At 40.6% G+C, this 19,816-nt stretch overlaps 2 protein-coding genes and 1 long non-coding RNA gene across 4 annotated transcripts; 2 read left to right on the top strand and 1 right to left on the bottom strand.

Moving 5' to 3' along the window:
* The first annotated feature begins 3,893 nt into the window (after window positions 1-3,893).
* Window positions 3,894-9,076, top strand: LOC306906305 (cytochrome P450 2B15-like). The gene is made up of 9 exons (XM_079477590.1): window positions 3,894-4,147; window positions 4,429-4,588; window positions 6,540-6,689; window positions 6,882-7,042; window positions 7,297-7,470; window positions 7,540-7,681; window positions 7,828-8,015; window positions 8,179-8,320; window positions 8,405-9,076. The coding sequence occupies exons 1-9, from the start codon at window positions 3,956-3,958 to the stop codon at window positions 8,593-8,595; spliced, it is 1,500 nt and encodes a 499-aa protein (XP_079333716.1). The 5' UTR covers window positions 3,894-3,955; the 3' UTR covers window positions 8,596-9,076.
* A 1,174-nt stretch (window positions 9,077-10,250) lies between these two features.
* On the top strand, window positions 10,251-12,859 carry LOC306906651 (cytochrome P450 2B4-like; the record flags this gene model as incomplete). Its single annotated transcript, XM_079478250.1, has 9 exons — window positions 10,251-10,445; window positions 10,663-10,822; window positions 10,940-11,112; window positions 11,246-11,386; window positions 11,527-11,700; window positions 11,815-11,956; window positions 12,113-12,300; window positions 12,429-12,570; window positions 12,669-12,859. The coding sequence occupies 9 exons, from the start codon at window positions 10,251-10,253 to the stop codon at window positions 12,857-12,859; spliced, it is 1,506 nt and encodes a 501-aa protein (XP_079334376.1).
* A 3,011-nt stretch (window positions 12,860-15,870) lies between these two features.
* Window positions 15,871-17,605, bottom strand: LOC306906307. 2 transcript variants are annotated; one of them, XR_013787822.1, is made up of 3 exons: window positions 17,133-17,605; window positions 16,991-17,055; window positions 15,871-16,911 (listed from the first exon to the last, which is right to left on the bottom strand). It is a non-coding gene; the product is annotated as an uncharacterized lncRNA (long non-coding RNA). The 2 variants fall into 2 exon arrangements; XR_013787821.1 differs by having other exon boundaries at window positions 16,991-17,605.
* Window positions 17,606-19,816: the final 2,211 nt, after the last annotated feature.

Here is a 19,816-nt window from a genome sequence, read left to right as displayed (position 1 = left end):
TAATGGTGGACAAAGGTTGAGGTGTGTTTTGGAAGCCAGAACAACTCAATATAGTGTCTATTACAACCAAGACGATCCCCATTATAATCATTAGAAACTTTATAACGTAAAGTTATGCTCACTCACGTCTGTCTGGTGTATATCGTAGTCCGACAGATGCTGCTGTACTGTACGATCTCACGTTATCCGCTCTTCCGGTGGCGTTTAGCGTCATCTTGACGAGTATAAAGTGAATCTTCTCGATGAACCCCACGAATATAAAGAAGATTAGAATATAAACAAAATGTGTGACGTTTGTAGACAAACAACTCTTCCGTCATTTGAACTTTTCGAAACGTAAAGCGCCACGAATCCGACTCGCTTGATCAAGTACACTCGTTCAAACGTCGTCGGCTCTTTTGATTCAGTGAGCCGTTTGGAAGTGTTCAGCGAAGGTTGATTCGTTTTCGGGTTGAAAAGTTAACATTTTACCCTATTCAGTTGGTATGCTTTTGTCAGACGTTGCTTTAAGACTTGACACATCGCCGAAATTAATTCAAAGATGTCGTTTTGTAAAGAATTGTTTGGCAAAATGAATTTTGCGGTCAAAGCATCGTGCTCTACTCGGTTTAATTGGCGGTCCAATCGATTCATTCGAAAGATTCGAGGCACAAGAACGATTCTTTCGTCACTCTTTCGTTTTCTAGGAAGTATGCAAGTGTTTTGTTGTTCTGTATTATTTCAGTTTCCTTTCGTTGAAGTGAACCGTGAAGACTTTACAGCCCTATTTTGTGTTCGTTTATAGATTAATTAAGTCAAGATTTTAATGAATTTGACCTATATATAGCCCAACCCCTGACTCACATTTACATTTACATTTCAATCTGAAAACTTCACTAAATGTTCTCGAGAATTAAAAAAACATTTTATTTTTTCTATAGCAACTATTTTTTATTAATCTACTATTGAACTAGAAATGTCTAAATATAGATGTAAATGTTTTCTTTAGATCACATCAAGACATAAATGTTCCCTGATAGCACACAAACATCTGGCGGACATCTAGTAGATGTCTTTATTTACATCTGAAAGGCGTTTTTTTTTATTGTTTGCTCATTTGCAAAACGTCCCTGACACGTACGTCTGCAGCCAGCTGTCATACACATCTAGAAGATGTTTGCAAGATGTTAATGATTTAAAAATGTTTATTAAAATGATAATTTTACTTGTTCTTTGCAATTCAAATTTTTAATTCAAATTCTATGTATTTCTGGTACATATGTGTGTGTTCAATTGGATAAAGGCAACTGCTAAAAACCTAAATGTAAATGTTTCAATTAAATCACATTAGGACATAAACGTTCCTTTATTATAGCACACGTACATCTGGCAGACATCTAGAAAGCAAGACATTTTTTTACTGTTTGCTCATCTCCAATACGTCTCTAAGACGTCTGCTGTCAGATGTAATATAGACATCTAAAGGATGTCCGTAAAATCTTTATGATTAAGAATGTATGTAAACTGCTCTTTCCAAGAAGATTATCAGAAGATTTTACCCAGCAGATCTTTAGCAGACATCTTACAGACGTACCTGTGCTATTTGGGTTTTGATTATATTTATGTCTTACATACAATATGTGTTCGGTTAAGGTTTGTTGAAATGTATTATTATAAAACTGCATGTCTTATGAACAAAGCGTGATTACACCCAGTCAGTCACATGGCGAACTGTTGCAACAAAATGTTATATAATACATGCATTGCATGGGATTTCATCAAGTAGCTGGCACGACTAAACACCTTTCTTTACCTTTGGCTTAGTTGTACCTGATGTCTCACCTTGTCACACCTGTGCAGGTCATGTGACTAATAAATAGTAGAACTCATGGCTGCTCTAGTGTAGTGAGATGCTAATTCAACGGTTGTTCAGGTTTCTGTAGCATGTTTTCCCTCTTCGTGGTTGGTTTCTTACATCAAATTCACCTTCTGAAATTTGATGTTAAATTTCACAACAGAAATGTGTTCAGAATGTGCACAAATATCAGCAAAGTTTAGACTTGAAATCTTCTTTTAGATCCATCAGTATGTCAAGTCAAGTCAGCTTTATTTATTAATAAAAAATTTCTGTCATGATCGAGGTGGCAGAACCCAAGTGCAGGCAGCGAGGATGAAGGGGTTAACAGAAGGGACTTTAATATATATATGTAAACAGAAAAACAAAAACCCACGAGGGGGTAACAAAGGAGTACATAATAGAAAAACACGATAAATTGAAAACTAAAGACTCAAGAGCTCAACTATAACACACTAAGACTAACCTGACACTCAAAGACTAGACTTTACAGTATTTGACACAACAAGGCTTAGGACAGGGTAACAAGTACAACGAACAAACACAAGACAATAGACATGAGGGCATCTTATAGGAAAACTAACAAAGGAGATAACCATGGGCAGGTGTGGGTAATGAGACACAGGAGGAAAGCAATACTAGGAACGAGAGGGGCGGGGCCAATGACGAGACTGGAGAGAACACATATTATGTCCTGATTGACCATAATATGTTTCTCTCCACATAAAACACGCGGGTCTGTCATGATTCTGCCCCTAGACCAGAAAACCAAGACAAGATTAGGCAGAATCATGACATTTTCATTGTTACAAAGCAGCTGTACAAGAAAACATTGACTATAAGCAAAACATACAAGGTTACGCAAGTCAAAACACAGGTCAAATATCAGACACACTATAAATTCATAAACGCAGTGTTAATTAAATAAAACTATAAAATTCTAGCAGCCCCCCTGGCCAGGCAAACGGTGTGCAAACGGTGGCGAGGAACCCAAAACTCCATTGGAGGAGAAAAAATAGATAATGGAGAGATGGCCACCGTGTACATTGGAAGACAACCGGCGATAATCTTGAATACACTCCAGATTACCAAAGCAGCTCTTGTCCAGGACACTTCAGCTTTTTCTGGAAGACCAACATTACCTGTTATAGACTGGTTAACTAATGGACGTGGTCACTAACATGTTGTTTTGGACATGTGGTATTGATACCGTTGCATACGATCTGAGTTAAAAGAAATGACACAAGAAATATGGTGAAGAAAATGTAATCCCCTTCAGGCACTTAAACGTTCTTTGTCTTTTTCGGGTTTCTGGCCGCATTTGGCCACTCCTGGGGGAAGCAGAGAAGGTTTGCTCTCCACACGCCCAGAAACTTTGGCCTTGGGAAGAAACATGTGGAAGAACGAGTTTTAGAAGAAGGCCGTTACCTGGTTGCTGAGATGCTCAAAGAAGAAGGTGGAGATGTGTTTTCTCTTGAACGTATGGGTGGAAGCATGTCTTTTTTGGATTCAAAATGTCACAAAGCATCAATACGACACTATCAAATGTGTCATGTTCCACTTGCATTGGTTATAATAGTGCTTTCACATACTTGTGCACTTTTTTCTTGAAGGAACAACGTTTGACCCCGAACATGTCATACAGAATGCAATTTCCAATGTAATCTGTTCAGTCGTGTTTGGAGATTGCTTTGACTATGATAACAAACGCATCTCTTACCTGCTGAAAACCCTCAATGAAAACTTAATGCTGACAGGGGCACCTGCAGGACAGGTATTGTCGGAAAAGTTAAGTTATGTGAATCATTCAAAATTTAATTATATTGTCTCAGACTTTGGAAAATGTAAGACTTGTTTCTTCAAAATATATAAAATAATTATATAGAAATTCACGGAAGGGAGTGTTTTCATGCTCCAGAAGGGCACAAGTGTATACATGATGTATGGAAGGAAGAATCACCATGACACATGGCCTTTTACATTGATGCCAAGAAAGAGTTAACGCAACAGGACCAGTTTGACACTCCCTCTCTGTCTTTGTCTCCACCCACTTCCCCTTTGGTTCCAGAAAGCACAAGCAAGAGTTCATATGGTGTGTTTGTGTTTGTTGAATGTGCTGCAATGGGGACTGCTCTGACCATTTTAGACCTGAACTCTGTGGTTCTGGCTTTAGTTCTGGGTTTGACCTTTCTGGTTCTGTTTGAGATCATGAGACTTCATGTCTCCAAAGGCAGAACTCCACCTGGACCCAGACCTTTACCATTTCTGGGCACTATAGATTCAATTAAGGACCCATTAGGATCTGCCAGATCGGTGAGTCTTAACTTTTCTTCCTACATTTAGTTTTTGTCCTGAAATTTGTCAATTCATTTCACAACAGATTTGTGTTTAAGATGCTGTAAAATTAAATGTGTTTTTTAAAACGTTTATGTACACTCATGTTGGGCACGAGAAACATTATGTAAGCTCTTAACTCAACTTTTCCACTTTGAGTGGACATCTGAAAAAAAGGCAGTGTGTAGGATGATGCAGTAGTGCCCCCTGTAGTGGTTGATGAGCAGCTACACCTAAACACCAAGTATGGTCTCTTTCAGATGCATCAGTATGGAGAGATGACCACCGTGTACATCGGAAGACAACCGGTGATAGTCTTAAATACACTCCAGATCACCAGAGAAGCTCTTGTCCAGGACGCTTCAGCTTTTTCTGGAAGACCAACATTACCTGTTATAGACTGGATAACTAATGGACTCGGTAAGTGTGGCGGGGCGCTAATGAGAAAGGTTTACGAATGAACCAGTTAATTTACTCCAGTTGATATCCGACTACGCCACCTGGGAGGGTTAGACCCAGGAACCAAAAGTAAACCCCACGAGTTAAGATCACACAGATTCGTTCTCTTCACATAAATTAAGGTAGCCGAGAGCATGGGTATCCAGTACAAAAATAGTTTTTATTAAATAAGTCACATGAAAGACAAATAAAAAAATAAATAACAAACACGACACATTCCATAAATATATAACAGAATCGAAATCACAAAACAAACCAATACTCAACTTAAAAAAGAAAAAGATGATCAGAAATGGTACAAAGTAAAAATAAAACAAAAGAAAGAGAGAAGAAATAATCAAACAGAATAAACTAACACAAAAGTACGTAGACCAAGACGGCCTGGCTCCGGATGGAAGCAACTGTAAAGCCTCTCTTTGCCGCTCAAACAAACAAAGTGGGCACCGACAGCCTTCCAAACCCAGAATACCAAACAGATAGCAATAGCTTAAGCGACAGAAAGCGCAGAGTATTCAATAGCAGTAGTGTTAATATAATTTTAGCGGCAGAGGCGATGACCGCAGCACACAATGTTCAAGAGCAGTAGCTTGAATGTGGCTCTAACGGCTGGAAGCGCCGAGTGTTCAATAGCATTAGCATTAATGTAGCTTTAGCGGCAGGAAGCGCTGAGTGTTCAATAGCAGTATCGTTAATGTAGCTTTAGCGGCTGCGTTGCGACCAGGCAGTAGGGATGGGCGATACCAATTATTTTCTTTCCGATCCGATACCAAGTACTTTCAAGACAAGTATCGTCGATATCGATACCGATACTAGAATGGAATTTTTTTTATGTGAGTGATTTTATATAGTTATTTTATAGCCATCATCATTCATATTAAATAAACTGCAATGGACATTTTTTTTACATTTATTAAAAAATACTGAACATTATTAATTAAATAAACAAAGATAACACTGTAGGCTATATAACAAATTCACGTCACACAAACTTTTTTCTACCCTTTAAAGGTTTTTGAGATGAAACAAGTAAATGTTGACATTCCTCTTCATCCTGTTTAGGGTTAGGGTAAGAGTTAGATTATGATTATGATCTCCAGATTATGCTTCTTTTTCTTTCAGTCATGATGACCGTAGCCACGCACTCTTTAACTTCGCTTCACACGTGCTTGCTTGCCTTAAACAGAGTGAGCGAACAGAACACTGTCTTGACAAGCGGAGATACAACGGAAGTAGTAGTTACCATTGCAGTTCCTATTTAAGTAAATATTTCAATAATATACAGCGTACTACTGTTATTAAAGTATCAAAAAATCACCAAAAAAAACCAGATAGGATCGATACTTCTAATTGAGAATCGATCTTTTTGATACAACGCTAGTATCGAAAGTATCGATACTTTAGGAGTGATCCGCCCATCCCTACCAGGCAGTAGAAATAGCAATCCCAGGCAACGAAAGCGGGAGACAAACTAGAGGCGAAAAAGGGAGGATCCTACAACAAAAATAAACATTGTTATAAAAAATAACCATTACCCGCTAGAGTTTCCCCCAAAGCATCCCCTGGTAAACTTACCAAACCTCGGTAAATTAACTACACACAGTCTTCACTCGACCCGTCGCTAAACTGGAGTACCGGGACTACACATTATTTAAACCCCCCGCCAACGACAGGCCTCAAGGGGTTAACCATCTAATTTGCTTACATACCTGAATTTAGAGCAGTCAGTAAATCCACCATATCAACGTACAAGAAACGCCAAACGGCATTTGAAGTTAAGACAATATTGTGTGAGCTAAACTTTATCATAATATGCAATGGGGCTTATGCTGTAGTATTTTCAAAGATAGTGAGTAAGGACAGTCATTGGACATCTACTCAACAGCGCTTGAATCTTGTTCTACGTTCTTCTCAGGTATAATATTGGTAAGTGGTCACTCGTGGAAGCAGCAGAGAAGGTTTGCTCTCCACACACTCAGGAACTTTGGCCTTGGGAAGAAATCTTTGCAAGAACGCGTTATAGAAGAAGGACATTACCTGGTTGATGAGATGCTCAAAGAAGAAGGTGTGGAGATATTTTTTCTCTGTTTAATCTCCTCTCTGAATGTCTTGGCGTAAGAATATCCATGTACTTTCTAAAGTTGGCATTGCATATGATATAAGACAAACAAAAAAACACGTTGACGCACTGATAACTTTCTCATGTCTGTATCAAGCGTGTCATTCACATCACATACTTTTTCATATTTTTTTGAAGGAACGGCCTTTGACCCCCAGCATGTCATACAGAATGCAGTTTCCAACATAATCTGTTCCATCGTGTTTGGAGATCGCTTCGAATATGACAACAAACACTTTGCATATCTGCTGAAAATCCTCAATGAGAACTTCATGTTGGCAGGGTCACTGTTAGGACAGGTAATTTCTGATTCTTTGGGTGTGTTTTTTCCTGAATTATTTTCTTATTTTACTGTTTTAAAATCAAAGGTCTATTTGTCAAAAATCTCTAAATATGAAGAAACTGTAAAGGAAAAGAAAATTAAGATTTTTTTTAATACTGGTTTGGACAATATGGTTCATTAATAGTTCCTTTGGATTTTTATCTCGAACATACTAAAGAAATAATCACAGTAATTTGTCACTAAGCCTAAAATGACCAACATATTTTTTAGATATTCAACATGGTTCCCTTCATCAAGCATTTTCCTGGACCGCACCAGAAGATCATTCAGAACGCCAATGAGTTACTGGGTTTCATTCGTGGGGAAGTCAAAGAACACAGACAAACTTTGGATCCAGAAAACCCACGAGACTTCATTGATGCCTACCTTTTGGAGATGGAAAAAGTATGCATCTTTGAACTTGTATACCAGATCTTTTAAAGCATAAAAATCTTGTTTTTTTACCTGCTTTAGCAAAAGTCCAATGAGGACTCAACATTTCATGAGGAGAACATGTTAATGTCGACCGCTGATCTTTTCTTGGCTGGAACGGACACAACGGCCACCACCATCAGATGGGGACTTATCTTCTTAATGGAAAACCCAGAAGTACAAGGTGATGTGATTTTAAGATTCTGAAAGACTAATTTAAAGAAGTAACATGTTGGTTTGTTTAGAAGTTCAGCGCAGATAAACTCTACTGTTATGATGCCATGATTCTTCTGTCAAGTTTATGTTGTATTTTAAAATCTTTTATCACAGAGCGATGTCATGAGGAGATTGTTCAGGTGTTGGGTTATGACCGTCTGCCCAGCATGGATGATCGTGACAAACTTCCATACACATGCGCCACTGTTCACGAGATTCAGCGCTGTGCTAACATTGTACCTTTCAGTGTCCTTCATGCAACCACACAACCAACCAAACTAAGAGGATACGACATTCCTAAGGTTATAAATGAAATAATTATGTAATTCAGATAGACTGATTGAATGATTTGTTAACAAGACTGTTACTCTGATGAGCTACAGTGTGACCTAGGCTTTTTAAGATTCATCTACACATTGCCCCTCATATGTTCATAGGCACATCTTCAAACCTTCTTCTTTGTAGGGAATGATGATCGCAACGAACTTGACAAGAATTTTGAGTGATGAGAAGCACTGGAAGAGTCCGGACACTTTCAACCCTGAGAATTTCTTAGATGAGAACGGACATTTCTATAAACCTGAGGCGTTTATTGTTTTTTCAGTCGGTGAGTCATGGGATTGTGACAGATTTGATCATAAACAGAAGTTATTAGACTGATATTGATTGGGTGTCTGTGCTTATTCTTCAGGGTCAAGGGCCTGTCTTGGCGAGACCTTGGCAAAGACGGAGCTCTTCGTTTTCATCACGTCTCTACTACAACGGCTTCATTTCTCCTGGCCACCGAACTCACAGCGTCCAGACATGGATGGAATTGTGGGTTTGGTGAGATTTCCTCAGCCCTTCAGAACCATCTGCCTTAGTAGAGATACCAAAGTCTGACTGTCAGTGGGCCTAAAGACAGATCTATGAGAAAAGCTCAACTACAGTAAAACTCAATAAGATGAGTCTAGCTCACACAAATGTGTTGTGTAAGGTGTAAAGCTGCTGTCGGGTCATTCATAGAACTGTCTACAGCAATGTTTAAAGAATTTCAGCTGGTGCTCAGAATCTACAGAAACATATTGTTGAAAGACCTGAAGACGACATTTTAGCCAAGCCATACTTGTGTTCATTTTGTGAATAAGAATTTAAAATCATATTGTTTTGGGCTTTTATATATGTTGAAGTAGTCTATGATCTTGCAGTATTTTGACAAAAATGGCTTCTAAAATAAACATCTCTTACAAAAAAGGAAAGAGAACTAAATAAACGTGTTTATCATTTTAAAACTGCACGACCCATGAACAAAGCATAAACGACAACCATTCAGTCACATGCACAATAGGAGTCCGAATATGAGACACATAAAATACACACACACAAACACAAAAAATAATAAATACATAAAACAATAAATATATAAATTAATAAAATTAAAAACAATATATATATATATATATAAGGGGCTAGGGTTTTTCTTTTAAATCATATTCTTATATGGTAGACAAAATATTAATTGCATTTTTCTTCTTAATCACTGTAAGGGCTTTTGTAAATGAAACAAATTCACCATGAAATGCATAGAACCTTGGTATTAACTTTAGGTATTTAGATTTATGCACAAAAATGTCCCAAGCATGAGGATATTGTTAAACAGGAAGTTGTCATTGTTATTTCCCATTAAACATCCATATATAATGTCCTTTGTTGTGAAGTCTTCGAGGTGAGGTATCTTTGGATAAAGCCAGTCATAAATATCAGACCATAAGGCCTCTACATACATACAATGAAAAAAGGTTCCCCGACATGCTGCAGCTCGGCCCGCAACCAGCCGGGGTACTCTCCTTCACGGTGCCTTGCGGTGGCCCTGAGTGCTAGACCTCGCGCCCCCTGGCAGGCGGCAGTGGCTCCTCTAGGAGGGAGACAGTAATAGCCACCCGTCCCCTGATCCTCCCCCTTGGGCAGACGGAAGCAGGCTCCGGTCTCTGGCTGAATGATCAACGACTGGTGTAATGTTTTGTGATAGTTGTTTGTGTGTTTAATGTTTAAGTTCTTTTTGGGTAATTGCAACCTTCTGTCTCACAAGTTTTTACTTTTTTCTCACATTAGTGATTATAAAATGTACAACTCTGACTTCTTTTCTTAGAATTCTGTGACACATTTACAATTGTGTACTTAAATGTCCATTGAGGGAAAACTGTAAAACTGGTGTTGTTTAAAATAATACGCAGAAGAAAGCCAAGTCCTCCTTTTGGCTACCCCTTTGTTTTTGTGTATCTTATTAGTATTCTTAAATAGATTAAATAAAAAAAAACTAAACCAAAATCTAAATTTTGATTAAGTTACAAAAGGTGTGTAGTCTAATTAAATGACTTTTTAAAGCATGTATTTAGTCATATGTAGTGAAATACATTTTATTCATTTTGTAAACACTTTATACCTGTAACAGGGTAGACCTATGTTTGACACTCCCACTCTGTCATTTTCTCCACACTCTCTCTCTTTTTCAAAAAGAATCGATGTTGTGAGCATTTGCATTTGTTCTATGTGCTGCAATGGGTACTGCTCTGAAAAACTTGGACCTGAACTATGTGTTCCTGGCTTTAGTTCTGGGTTTGATCTTTCTGGTTCTGTTTGAGATCACGAGGATTCATGTTTCCAGAGGCAGAACTCCACCCGGACCCAGACCTTTTCCTTTTTTGGGAACTTTACCATATTTTATAAAGGACCCAGTGGGATCTGCCAGATCAGTGAGTCTTTACTTTGCTCTTCCAACATCTTAATCTCCTACCAAATGTGATGTTAAATTCCTCAACAGATGTGTGATCAGGATGCATAACAAATAATAAAGTGTTGAAGATGTGTTCTTAGCACCTAGGTTTTTACACAAATATCAGTTTAGTTTTGACTTGATTTGAATTAACTTTAAGGTAGCACTTCAAGCATTGTATGCTGTTTTCTGGTCAGATACGTCAGTATGGAGAGATGGCCACCGAGTACCTGGGAAGACAACCAGCAATAATCTTGAATACAGTCCAGATTACCAAAGAAGCCCTGGTCCAGGAGGCGTCAACCTTTTCTGGAAGACCGACGTTACCTCTTATAGACTGGATAACTAATGGACTCGGTCAGTAACACATTGTTTGGATGTGAATCATTTCTGAATGTAAAGCAATGGCACACAACTATTGGGAGGAAAATTAAATCCCCTTCAAGGTGAGTAAAGGTTTTCTGTCTTTCTCAGGCATTATAATGGTCACATTTGGGGACTCCTGGAGGCAGCAGAAAAGATTTGCTGTCAACACGTTCAGGTATTTTGGCCTGGGGAGGAAATCTGTGGAAGAACGAGTTTTAGAAGAAGGCCGTTACCTGGTTGGTGAGATGCTCAAAGACGAAGGTGTGGATGTGTTTCCTCGATTCATACTCGTCTCTTCGTGTCTGGCTGTAATCTTGCTTTTCTGGGCTTTTAAATGTCAAAAATCATCAAGAGCACTTTTTGTTGTGTTCATACATTTAACATGTTTTTTGAAGGAACGGCCTTTGACCCCAGCATGTCATAGAGAATGCAGTTTCAAACATAATCTGTTCCATCGTGTTTGGAGATCGCTTCGAATATGACAACAAACACTTTGCACATCTGCTGAAAATCCTCTATGAGAACTTCACGCTGGCAGGGTCACCTGTAGGACAGGTATAGTTAATTGATGTGAGAATAATTCAGTCTCAGACTTGGGATCATGGTTCTGTTAATTAAATAGTACGGATGACAAAAGAGTTTTGTTAACTTGTACCTGAAAATGACCAAACACCGAGGACCGGTCTCTGTTTTAGATCCTCAACTTGGTTCCCTTCATCAAGCATTTTCCTGGACCGCACCAGAAGATCCTTCAGAACTCCAGAGAGTTACTGGGTTTCATTCGGAAGAAAATTAAAGAACACAGAAAAACTTTGGATCCAGAGAACCCACGAGACTTCATTGATGCCTACCTGTTAGAGATAGAAAAAGTGAGGAAACACTTCTCAAACTAGACCCTACATAAACCCATTCTCGTATTTAGAGAGATCTAGGTTATGCTATCTTTTCTATGAACCTTTAGTAAACCAACATAATTATTTTAGCAACATTTTCATGAGGACTCTACATTTCATGAAGAGAATATGGTGATGTCGACGTCCGATCTCTTCTTGGCAGGAACAAACACTACAACGACCACCATCAGATGGGGACTCATCTTCTTGACTGAAAATCCAGAAGTACAAGGTGATACATGTTTACTGTTATCAGTAGATAAGACCTCTGCATATGTTCTTTCAATGTCAAACCTGTCAACCTGCACGCATTTAGTGTAGCGGGTGCGGGTTAAGATGCCACAATTTTTCTGTAGTTTATGTAATGCTTTAACATCTTATGTCGAAGAGCGATGTCATGAGGAGATTGTTCAGGTGTTGGGTTATGACCGTCTGCCCAGCATGGATGATCGTGACAAACTTCCATACACATACGCCACAGTTCACGAGATTCAGCGCTGTGCTAATGTTGTACCTTTTGGTGTTGTTCATGCAACCACACAACCAACCAAACTAAGAGGATACGACATCCCTAAGGTAATGAACGAATTAATGAAAGAATGAATTACACACATTATAAATATAATATATTAACAGTGGTATGCCACAATGTGATCTAGAATTTGTGAGCCTAAATCATTTCAGATCTGTACTTTCTTTTGTAGGGAACTATGATCATGACAAACTTAACAGCGATTTTCAGTGATGAGAAGCACTGGAAGAGTCCGGACACTTTCAACCCTGAGAATTTCTTAGATGAGAACGGACATTTCTATAAACCTGAGGCGTTTATTGCTTTCTCAGTGGGTGAGTTGTGTGCTATTGATTATGACGAGTCAACAGATTTGATCATAAGCAGAAGTTATTAGACTGATATTGATTGGGTGTCTGTGCTTATTCTTCAGGTCCGAGGGCCTGTCTCGGGGAGACCCTGGCAAGGACGGAGCTCTTCCTTTATATCGTCTCTCTACTACAGCGGATTCATTTCTCCTGGCCGGTGAACTCACAGCGTCCAGACATGGATGGAATCATGGGCGCAGTGAGATTCCCTCATCCCTTCAAAATCACCTGCCGTAGCAGAGATGCCAAAGATTGAACGTCAGCTCAGGGGTCAGCTGTGGCCTAGTGGTTAGAGCGTTGGGCTTGTGATTAGAAGGTTCCTGGTTCGAATCTTAGTGCCAGCAGGTCATGACTGAAGGGCCCTTGAGCAAGACACCTTACCCCTGATTGCTCTGCAGTAATGTGCCACTGTAAAAAAAACTACTTGTAAGTCGCTTTGGATAAAAGCGTCTGCCAAATGAATAAATGTAAGCTCAAGTACAGTTGAACAAAAAAAACATTATGGCATCAGTAAGACCTGCCAAGCTTACACAGACTGTTGTCAGGTATTCAAAGAACTGTGTGCAGCAACATAAGCAACTACAGTCAATTTCAGCTGGTGATCACAATCTACAGGTACAAATTGGTTTAAGTCCTACATGCCCGTTTTTAGCAAAGTCATATATTTGTATTAACTTTGTCAAAAAATATGTTTGGGCCATTATATATGTTGTCATTCTGCAGTAACTGTTATATCTAATCTAATATTTTTTGTTGTTTAAATTTATGAAAGTATATAAATTGAAACATTGTTGAATAAAGTTGTTGTGTTTTATGTTGGCAGGGTTGTCTCAAAATGACTTCAAATTTTTTTTATCATAGAACGGAAGAACAAAAAAGAGCCAAAAATCTCATACACATATTTTAGTTAGCATTAGCATTAGCAAGATTGTTTGACCCATGAACAAAGCATAAATTACACTCAGTCACATGGACAATCTGAATTCCCCACAACATATAGAATGTATTGCACGATGTTGCATCAAGTATAGTATTTAAAAATGCTCACATTCTTTACCTTCGACGGAGTTCTACCTTATATTTCACCTTTCTGCAACTTTATAGAAAATCCCCTATCTTCATCATGAGGTTGACCCCAAGTCACTAAAAGACAAGGTTCTTCTCATGACTTCATTCTTCAGCGATTCGTCGGCCTCATTTAGATTTTTGGCAGTATGAGCTGATTTACAGTGATTCATATGTCTATTTAGTCTTGCCCAATATTTTTAACCAGAGGGGTTAACCAATAAAATTACTCGTCATCCCTGTTATTCCATATTTCGTAAACGAGTTTAAAACGTGCAATCAAATCTTTCAATCATGAAAACGTATCTGTTATCTCTAAAACATCCCAATAGCCTTTAGATTTAGCAAGAGATATAAAATCACACTGTAATTCACTCAACGGCCCAGGGAACGCAGATATAAAAAGAGTGCCCAATTGTATTTTTTCACATTTCACGCTGTGTTCAAGTGTGATGGCCCGTGATGCACATATATTAACATATCAAATTTAAATACATACGTTTATTTGTTTTGTATTATTTATTTATTTAGTGGTTCATATGTTTAAGTTTCAGTATAGACAAGACACCAGACTGGTTTACCTTCATTCAGACACTATTACACCATTGTGCATGTGAACTGGTTGGAGTTCACACAATTTAGTTGCTATACTGTATATATTTGTAATTATTTGTTTCTTTGAGTTAGATGAGGAAAGATCCTTGGTTTCTGCTTCAGGAGTCCGTCATTATAAAGGACCCGCTTGCCCGCCGGTTCCAATAATCTGAATTAAAAGTGATTGTGAGATGGCATGTTCCGGATTTATTGACATTTACTTAATGTTGGTAATGATCAATGTAGACAGGTAATGGTTTCTCTTTTAAATTTTCTTACATTTTTTGTGAGTGATGTGCAGTGATGCCCTGAGCAGAAGAAATATCAGCCGTTCATGTGGCAGAAACCTCCAAAAACCACAACGTGTTGTGGATCTGCAGAGCCCTTATATTCCTCACCTCTCCAACATTCTTAAAATCATGCACAACATATAGTACAAATGTTTAGATAATTGCCAATTCACATACATTTTTTTTATCTCCATCTCTATATTATGATATTCCTACATTCCAGACACGGCTACGACTAATAGAACTGAGTGTGATAAATTTATAGTGTGAGAATAATCAAGTGTTGACAATAGTCAATTGTTTTGGGGCACCAAAGGGCCCCCAAATAAAATTCTGTTTAGGGCCCCATAATAGCTTGGGCCAGCCCTGGTTAGACAGTACCCAACATCCTTTGATATGTCTCACACAGAAGCTGAGCAAACTGATAGACTGGGTCTGAAACATTGAGAGAAAGGGAAGGAGAAGTAAAACTCCTAACTCTCTCTGGTTTCAGCTTGTGCCTTTTCTCAAATTGCAATCTTTTTCCCAGTGTATCTTTCTGCCACAAAACCTGCAAACATGCCTTGACACATGCGCATTGGATTAAGTTTTTCTGCACACATTGTCAGAACCTGAATAGCCACCTTTCGACCGCTGGGCCAGGGCGAGTCTGGGCGAGCCAAGGCTTTTGTTGAGCCGGGGAAAGCCAGCACCCTCGGGCTTCTAGTGGCCAAAATCAAGATTCCACTGTCAAGCCAGTTCTATTGATTCATTTCAGTATGCGAGCTAGCCCCAAACAAACTACTCATGCATCTGCCATGGGATGCTCCTCTGCAGCATGAGGGTCCTTCAGGCCCTTTGAAAGATGCTCTGCAAATGATCTGAAACGAAGAAGATCCGAAGAGACACAAGAGTTAGTGTCTATGACAACACAGAGCAAAGTAACATGCCTGTTCTCAGGGCAGGGCAAAAATACATCAAAATGTATTTTAAAATAAAATACCAGATACCTCAGTTTTAAGCGTATCAAAATAAACTACAAAACACAGCAGCCACACCATGTATCAAAATAAACTACTGTATGCAGTAGCATTACATTTCTTCACAAACCCTCCATCCATTTGCCTATTTGATCCACCGATTCTGTGGAAAGCAACAGTTTTTCTCTTTCCAAGTCATGTGTGACGAGGTGGTGAAATTTGAGACACAGAGTAAGTTCTATTCACGAATAAAGAGTCCGACTACGCCACCCTAGGAATTAATCCCAGGGAAAAATACTCAAACTATGAGCAAAGCACACAGGTTCAGTTCCCTCATGGAAGTAGACAAGAGACGCGAGTAATACAAAAATACAAATGTTTATTACTAGGAAAATCCTTTAAAATGTTAGATGGGACATTGAAACCCCACTTCAAATAAAACAAACAGAAACACATACAAACCAACTTGATATAGAGCAGCTGTAAAACAAATCTAAATACCAGCAGGGCTGAAGCTCCCAACGGCAGGAAGCACTGGGGAGTTCGATTCTACGGGACACACTTCCACACGACACTCACACCCGTGCAGTTTAATCACACTATCACACACTCGAGTGTACACTGCACACGATAGGACCACCACCAGAAAGAGCAATCCACCCGTGGGACCTCAGCTCCTGCAAAATAATAAGAAACTATAACAATAAAGATGGCAGTGTTGACATTAATAGAGTCCAAATTAATAAATGGAAATAACAAACATAAAGAAAAACCAATCCAGTTTAGGAAGATCAATTGTTGGTCTACTACGAGACTTTAACTCAGTAGATGCTCACACACCAATAGGATTTCACAAGCAGATAGTTGATCACAGATATCCCAAGCTAGGAGCAATTTACTGCCCTTACAATAAGGAGCAGAGAGAAAAGCAAATAAATAAAACTAAACAAACCGTAATTCATGAAAATAAAAGTAACAAAACAAAAGAAAAAGGTTAAATAACAGAAACAACAGAAGGGAGCTAGCTCCGCTGCAAGCAGGAGGAGCTTAATAGTCCTTCCACACAAGGCAGAGATGTATGAAGCGGGATTATATGTATATATAACGCCCCGATTATAACCAAGCGAGCAGTCCCCTTTGTTTGCGATGATGGTCGCGTATACACTGGCCGTATAAACTGCAGCACTTTAATCGCAGCGTAAAATCACGGCATAGAACGAGAGGGAGAATCCTATAACAAACAAACGGAGATGTTATCCATTATAATACTATGACCACTCTAAGTCATAGTTACGTTAAAAACACTTACCATCAGGTTGTCAAGCTAGATAGCACACTTAACGGACACGGATTGGTCAGTCATGCCCACCGCGAACACAATAGGATACAGGGAATCACACCTATTTGATACCCGAAAAGCATGTTAAACCCACGCAACCATTTTCGCACTAGATCACAAGCTTTTAACCATTTATGTACCTGAGAGGTGAACAGTCATCAAACCAACTAAGCAGTATGCCGGGCAACACGGCACCAAAGCTGCACTGATTAATAAAAACAATTAAAAACTACGCACAACAACAATTCCAAGAATTATCACATAAAAACATAGCACGCTTACCTACAATCAGAGTCAACGCGATCAAAACAACGGGGAAATCGGACGTGACGCATACCAGGTAACAGCCAATCAGCCTTTAAATGGAAGGTACTACTCGCTGATAGGCTAACCCTGCTGTCAATCACCTAATCCCATTACATTCCACCACCAGTTTCTGCAACGTCGACCCGACGGTGAACCACACAGAATCCCACCTAGGAACTCTCAGTTCCAAGGGCGAAACAAGGTACCTACTGCACTACTCACTATAAGGGAAACTGAACCAGTACCCACTGCTCGAGGGAGATGGTACCTATTAGAGTGCTGACCTGCAGTTCTTCTACCAGTCCTTCTTGCCATCCCCTCGCCTACCTCCAGTGAATTTGTAGGTACTTCTGCCGGGGGTAAACCCACATCAAGCCCAGTACCCTCGGTTACCCTGAAGGTCTCCACAATTGGCCGGTCACCCGATATCTGAGGTGGGCCAGGAACAATGTCCTGTAGCCTCGACCTACCTCTGACTTGTGGTGTCTCTGACACAAAGACAAATAAATCCTCATCACATCCCTCTTCCAGAGACGACACAGATTCAGCCACTGGACTATCAGACAATCCAATCGGCAGATCCTGATGGATCTGAGCCTTGAGCAAAGATCGATGCACATGCTTTACTTTTCCCAGATCTGTAATGGGAGCAATGGTATATACCGCCCCACCGTCCTTAGGTGCTCTCATTACCTTGTACACCACTGAGTTCCACAGGTCCTGGATTTTACATCTACCCCTCACACTATGATTGCGGAGGTACACCAGCTGACCCTCCTTCAGTGGTGCTTCCTTCACCCGCCGGTCATGCCGGGCCTTTCGCCGATCGGCTGCATCACCCAACCGTTCACGAGCACCCTCAAACGCAACCTGCAACCGATCCTGCTGCTCTAGAATCCACCTATTAACCCCCCCAGCTAATGGCTCTTGGACTCTGCCAAGTAAGAAATCAACAGGAAGTCTGGGCTCCTGTCCAAACATTAGAAAAAAAGGAGATTCCCCGGTTGCCTGATGAGGAGTAGTGTTATACGCAAAAAGTACCTGAGGAAGGCAAAGTGGCCAATCACCCTTTTGGGAGGGCGGCAAAGTGCGCAATAGATTATGCAATGTTCTGTTAAAACGCTCACACTGGCCATTTCCAGCGGGGTGATAAGGGGTGGTACGTGATTTCTCGACTCCATACAGAGAACAAAGCTGTTGAATTAGGACGGATTCAAAGTTCCGGCCTTGGTCGGAGTGGATGCGCCCTGGCACGCCGAATTTACAAAACCACTCCACTACAAGAACCTGAGCAACAGTCTCTGCTCGTTGATCTTTAGTGGGGATTGCCAAGGTATATTTGGTGAAAATATCGGTCATGACCAGCACGTTCTCAAGGCCAGACCTCGAGAGCTCCAACACTGTAAAATCCAAGGCCACAATGTCGTTCGGCCGTGCAGCCAACAAGTGCCCCATAAAACTACTAGGGGCCGTGGGGACACCTTTAGCACACTGGCACCGCTCACACTCATGACACCAGCGGTCGATATCTGCAGACATACCAGGCCAGTAGCATCGCTGGCGCACTAGCTGGAATGTACGCTCGACCCCCTGGTGCCCATGCTGTTGGTGAAGCTGGGTCAAGACATAGTGTTTCAGATCTGCCGGCAATAACACCTGAAGGATTTCCTCTCCCCCATCTGAGCGACACACACGCCGGTAGAGCACACCATCAGTCTCCACTAGGCGGTCCCATTGCCGGAGCAGAACAATGGCAGACCTGGAGAGTTTCTTGCGCTCTTCAGGAGTCGGGGGCAACTTACGCCTCCAAAACTCCAACAACTCTCCTATGACTGGGTCTGCTACCTGCTGAGCACCCATGTCGCCATTTGAAGCATCAGGAAATGAGGTCACCTGATTGACCAAGGCCACAAATCCACCTTGGGAAGCTCGCTGCAATGCCACTGGAACGGCCATACCGGAACACAACTGGGGCACTTCACCTGTACCTGAAAAGTTTTGACGTGACAAGGCGTCAGCATTGCGGTTGCTTCTCCCTGACCTATACTTGATCTCAAAATCAAATGAAGCCAATTGAGAAGCCCAGCGTTGCTCCATGGCACCCAGTTTTGCAGAAGTCAGGTAACTAAGGGGGTTGTTATCAGTAAACACCACAGATTTCTGGCCCAGCAAGTACTCTCTAAACTTTTCAGTCATGGCCCACTTGAGAGCCAAGAACTCCAGTTTCATGGAGCTATAGTTAGATGTATTGCGCTCAGTGGGCCTAAGACTGCGGCTGCCATACGCTATAGGGCGCACCTTGCCTTCTTGCTCCTGTGAAAGGACTGCCCCGAGGCCTTCATGACTGGCATCTACCTCTAAAATGAAAGGTAATGAAAAGTCAGCGTAGGCAAGCACTGGGGCTGTGGTTAATTTACCTTTCAACTCCTCAAAGCCACACTGACATTCCGAGGACCAAGCTTCAGTAAACTCCCGACCTCCCTGTTTCGGGCGCTTTGGGCTTGACAGCCGTACCACCAACCTGTGAAGGGGGGCAGCCAGCTTGGCAAACCCCTCTACATACCGTCGATAATAGCTAGCAAATCCCAAGAAAGAGCGCAATTCTGTAACACTGGTGGGACAAGGCCATTGTGCAACTACCTCCACCTTACCGGGGTCAG

The sequence above is a fragment of the Barbatula barbatula genome, assembly GCF_947034865.1.
Source record: "Barbatula barbatula genome assembly, chromosome: 17".
Classification (NCBI taxonomy): domain Eukaryota; kingdom Metazoa; phylum Chordata; class Actinopteri; order Cypriniformes; family Nemacheilidae; genus Barbatula; species Barbatula barbatula.
The sequence above is the reverse complement of the archived record's forward strand: the minus strand, read 5'-3'. Positions and strand labels throughout refer to the sequence as shown.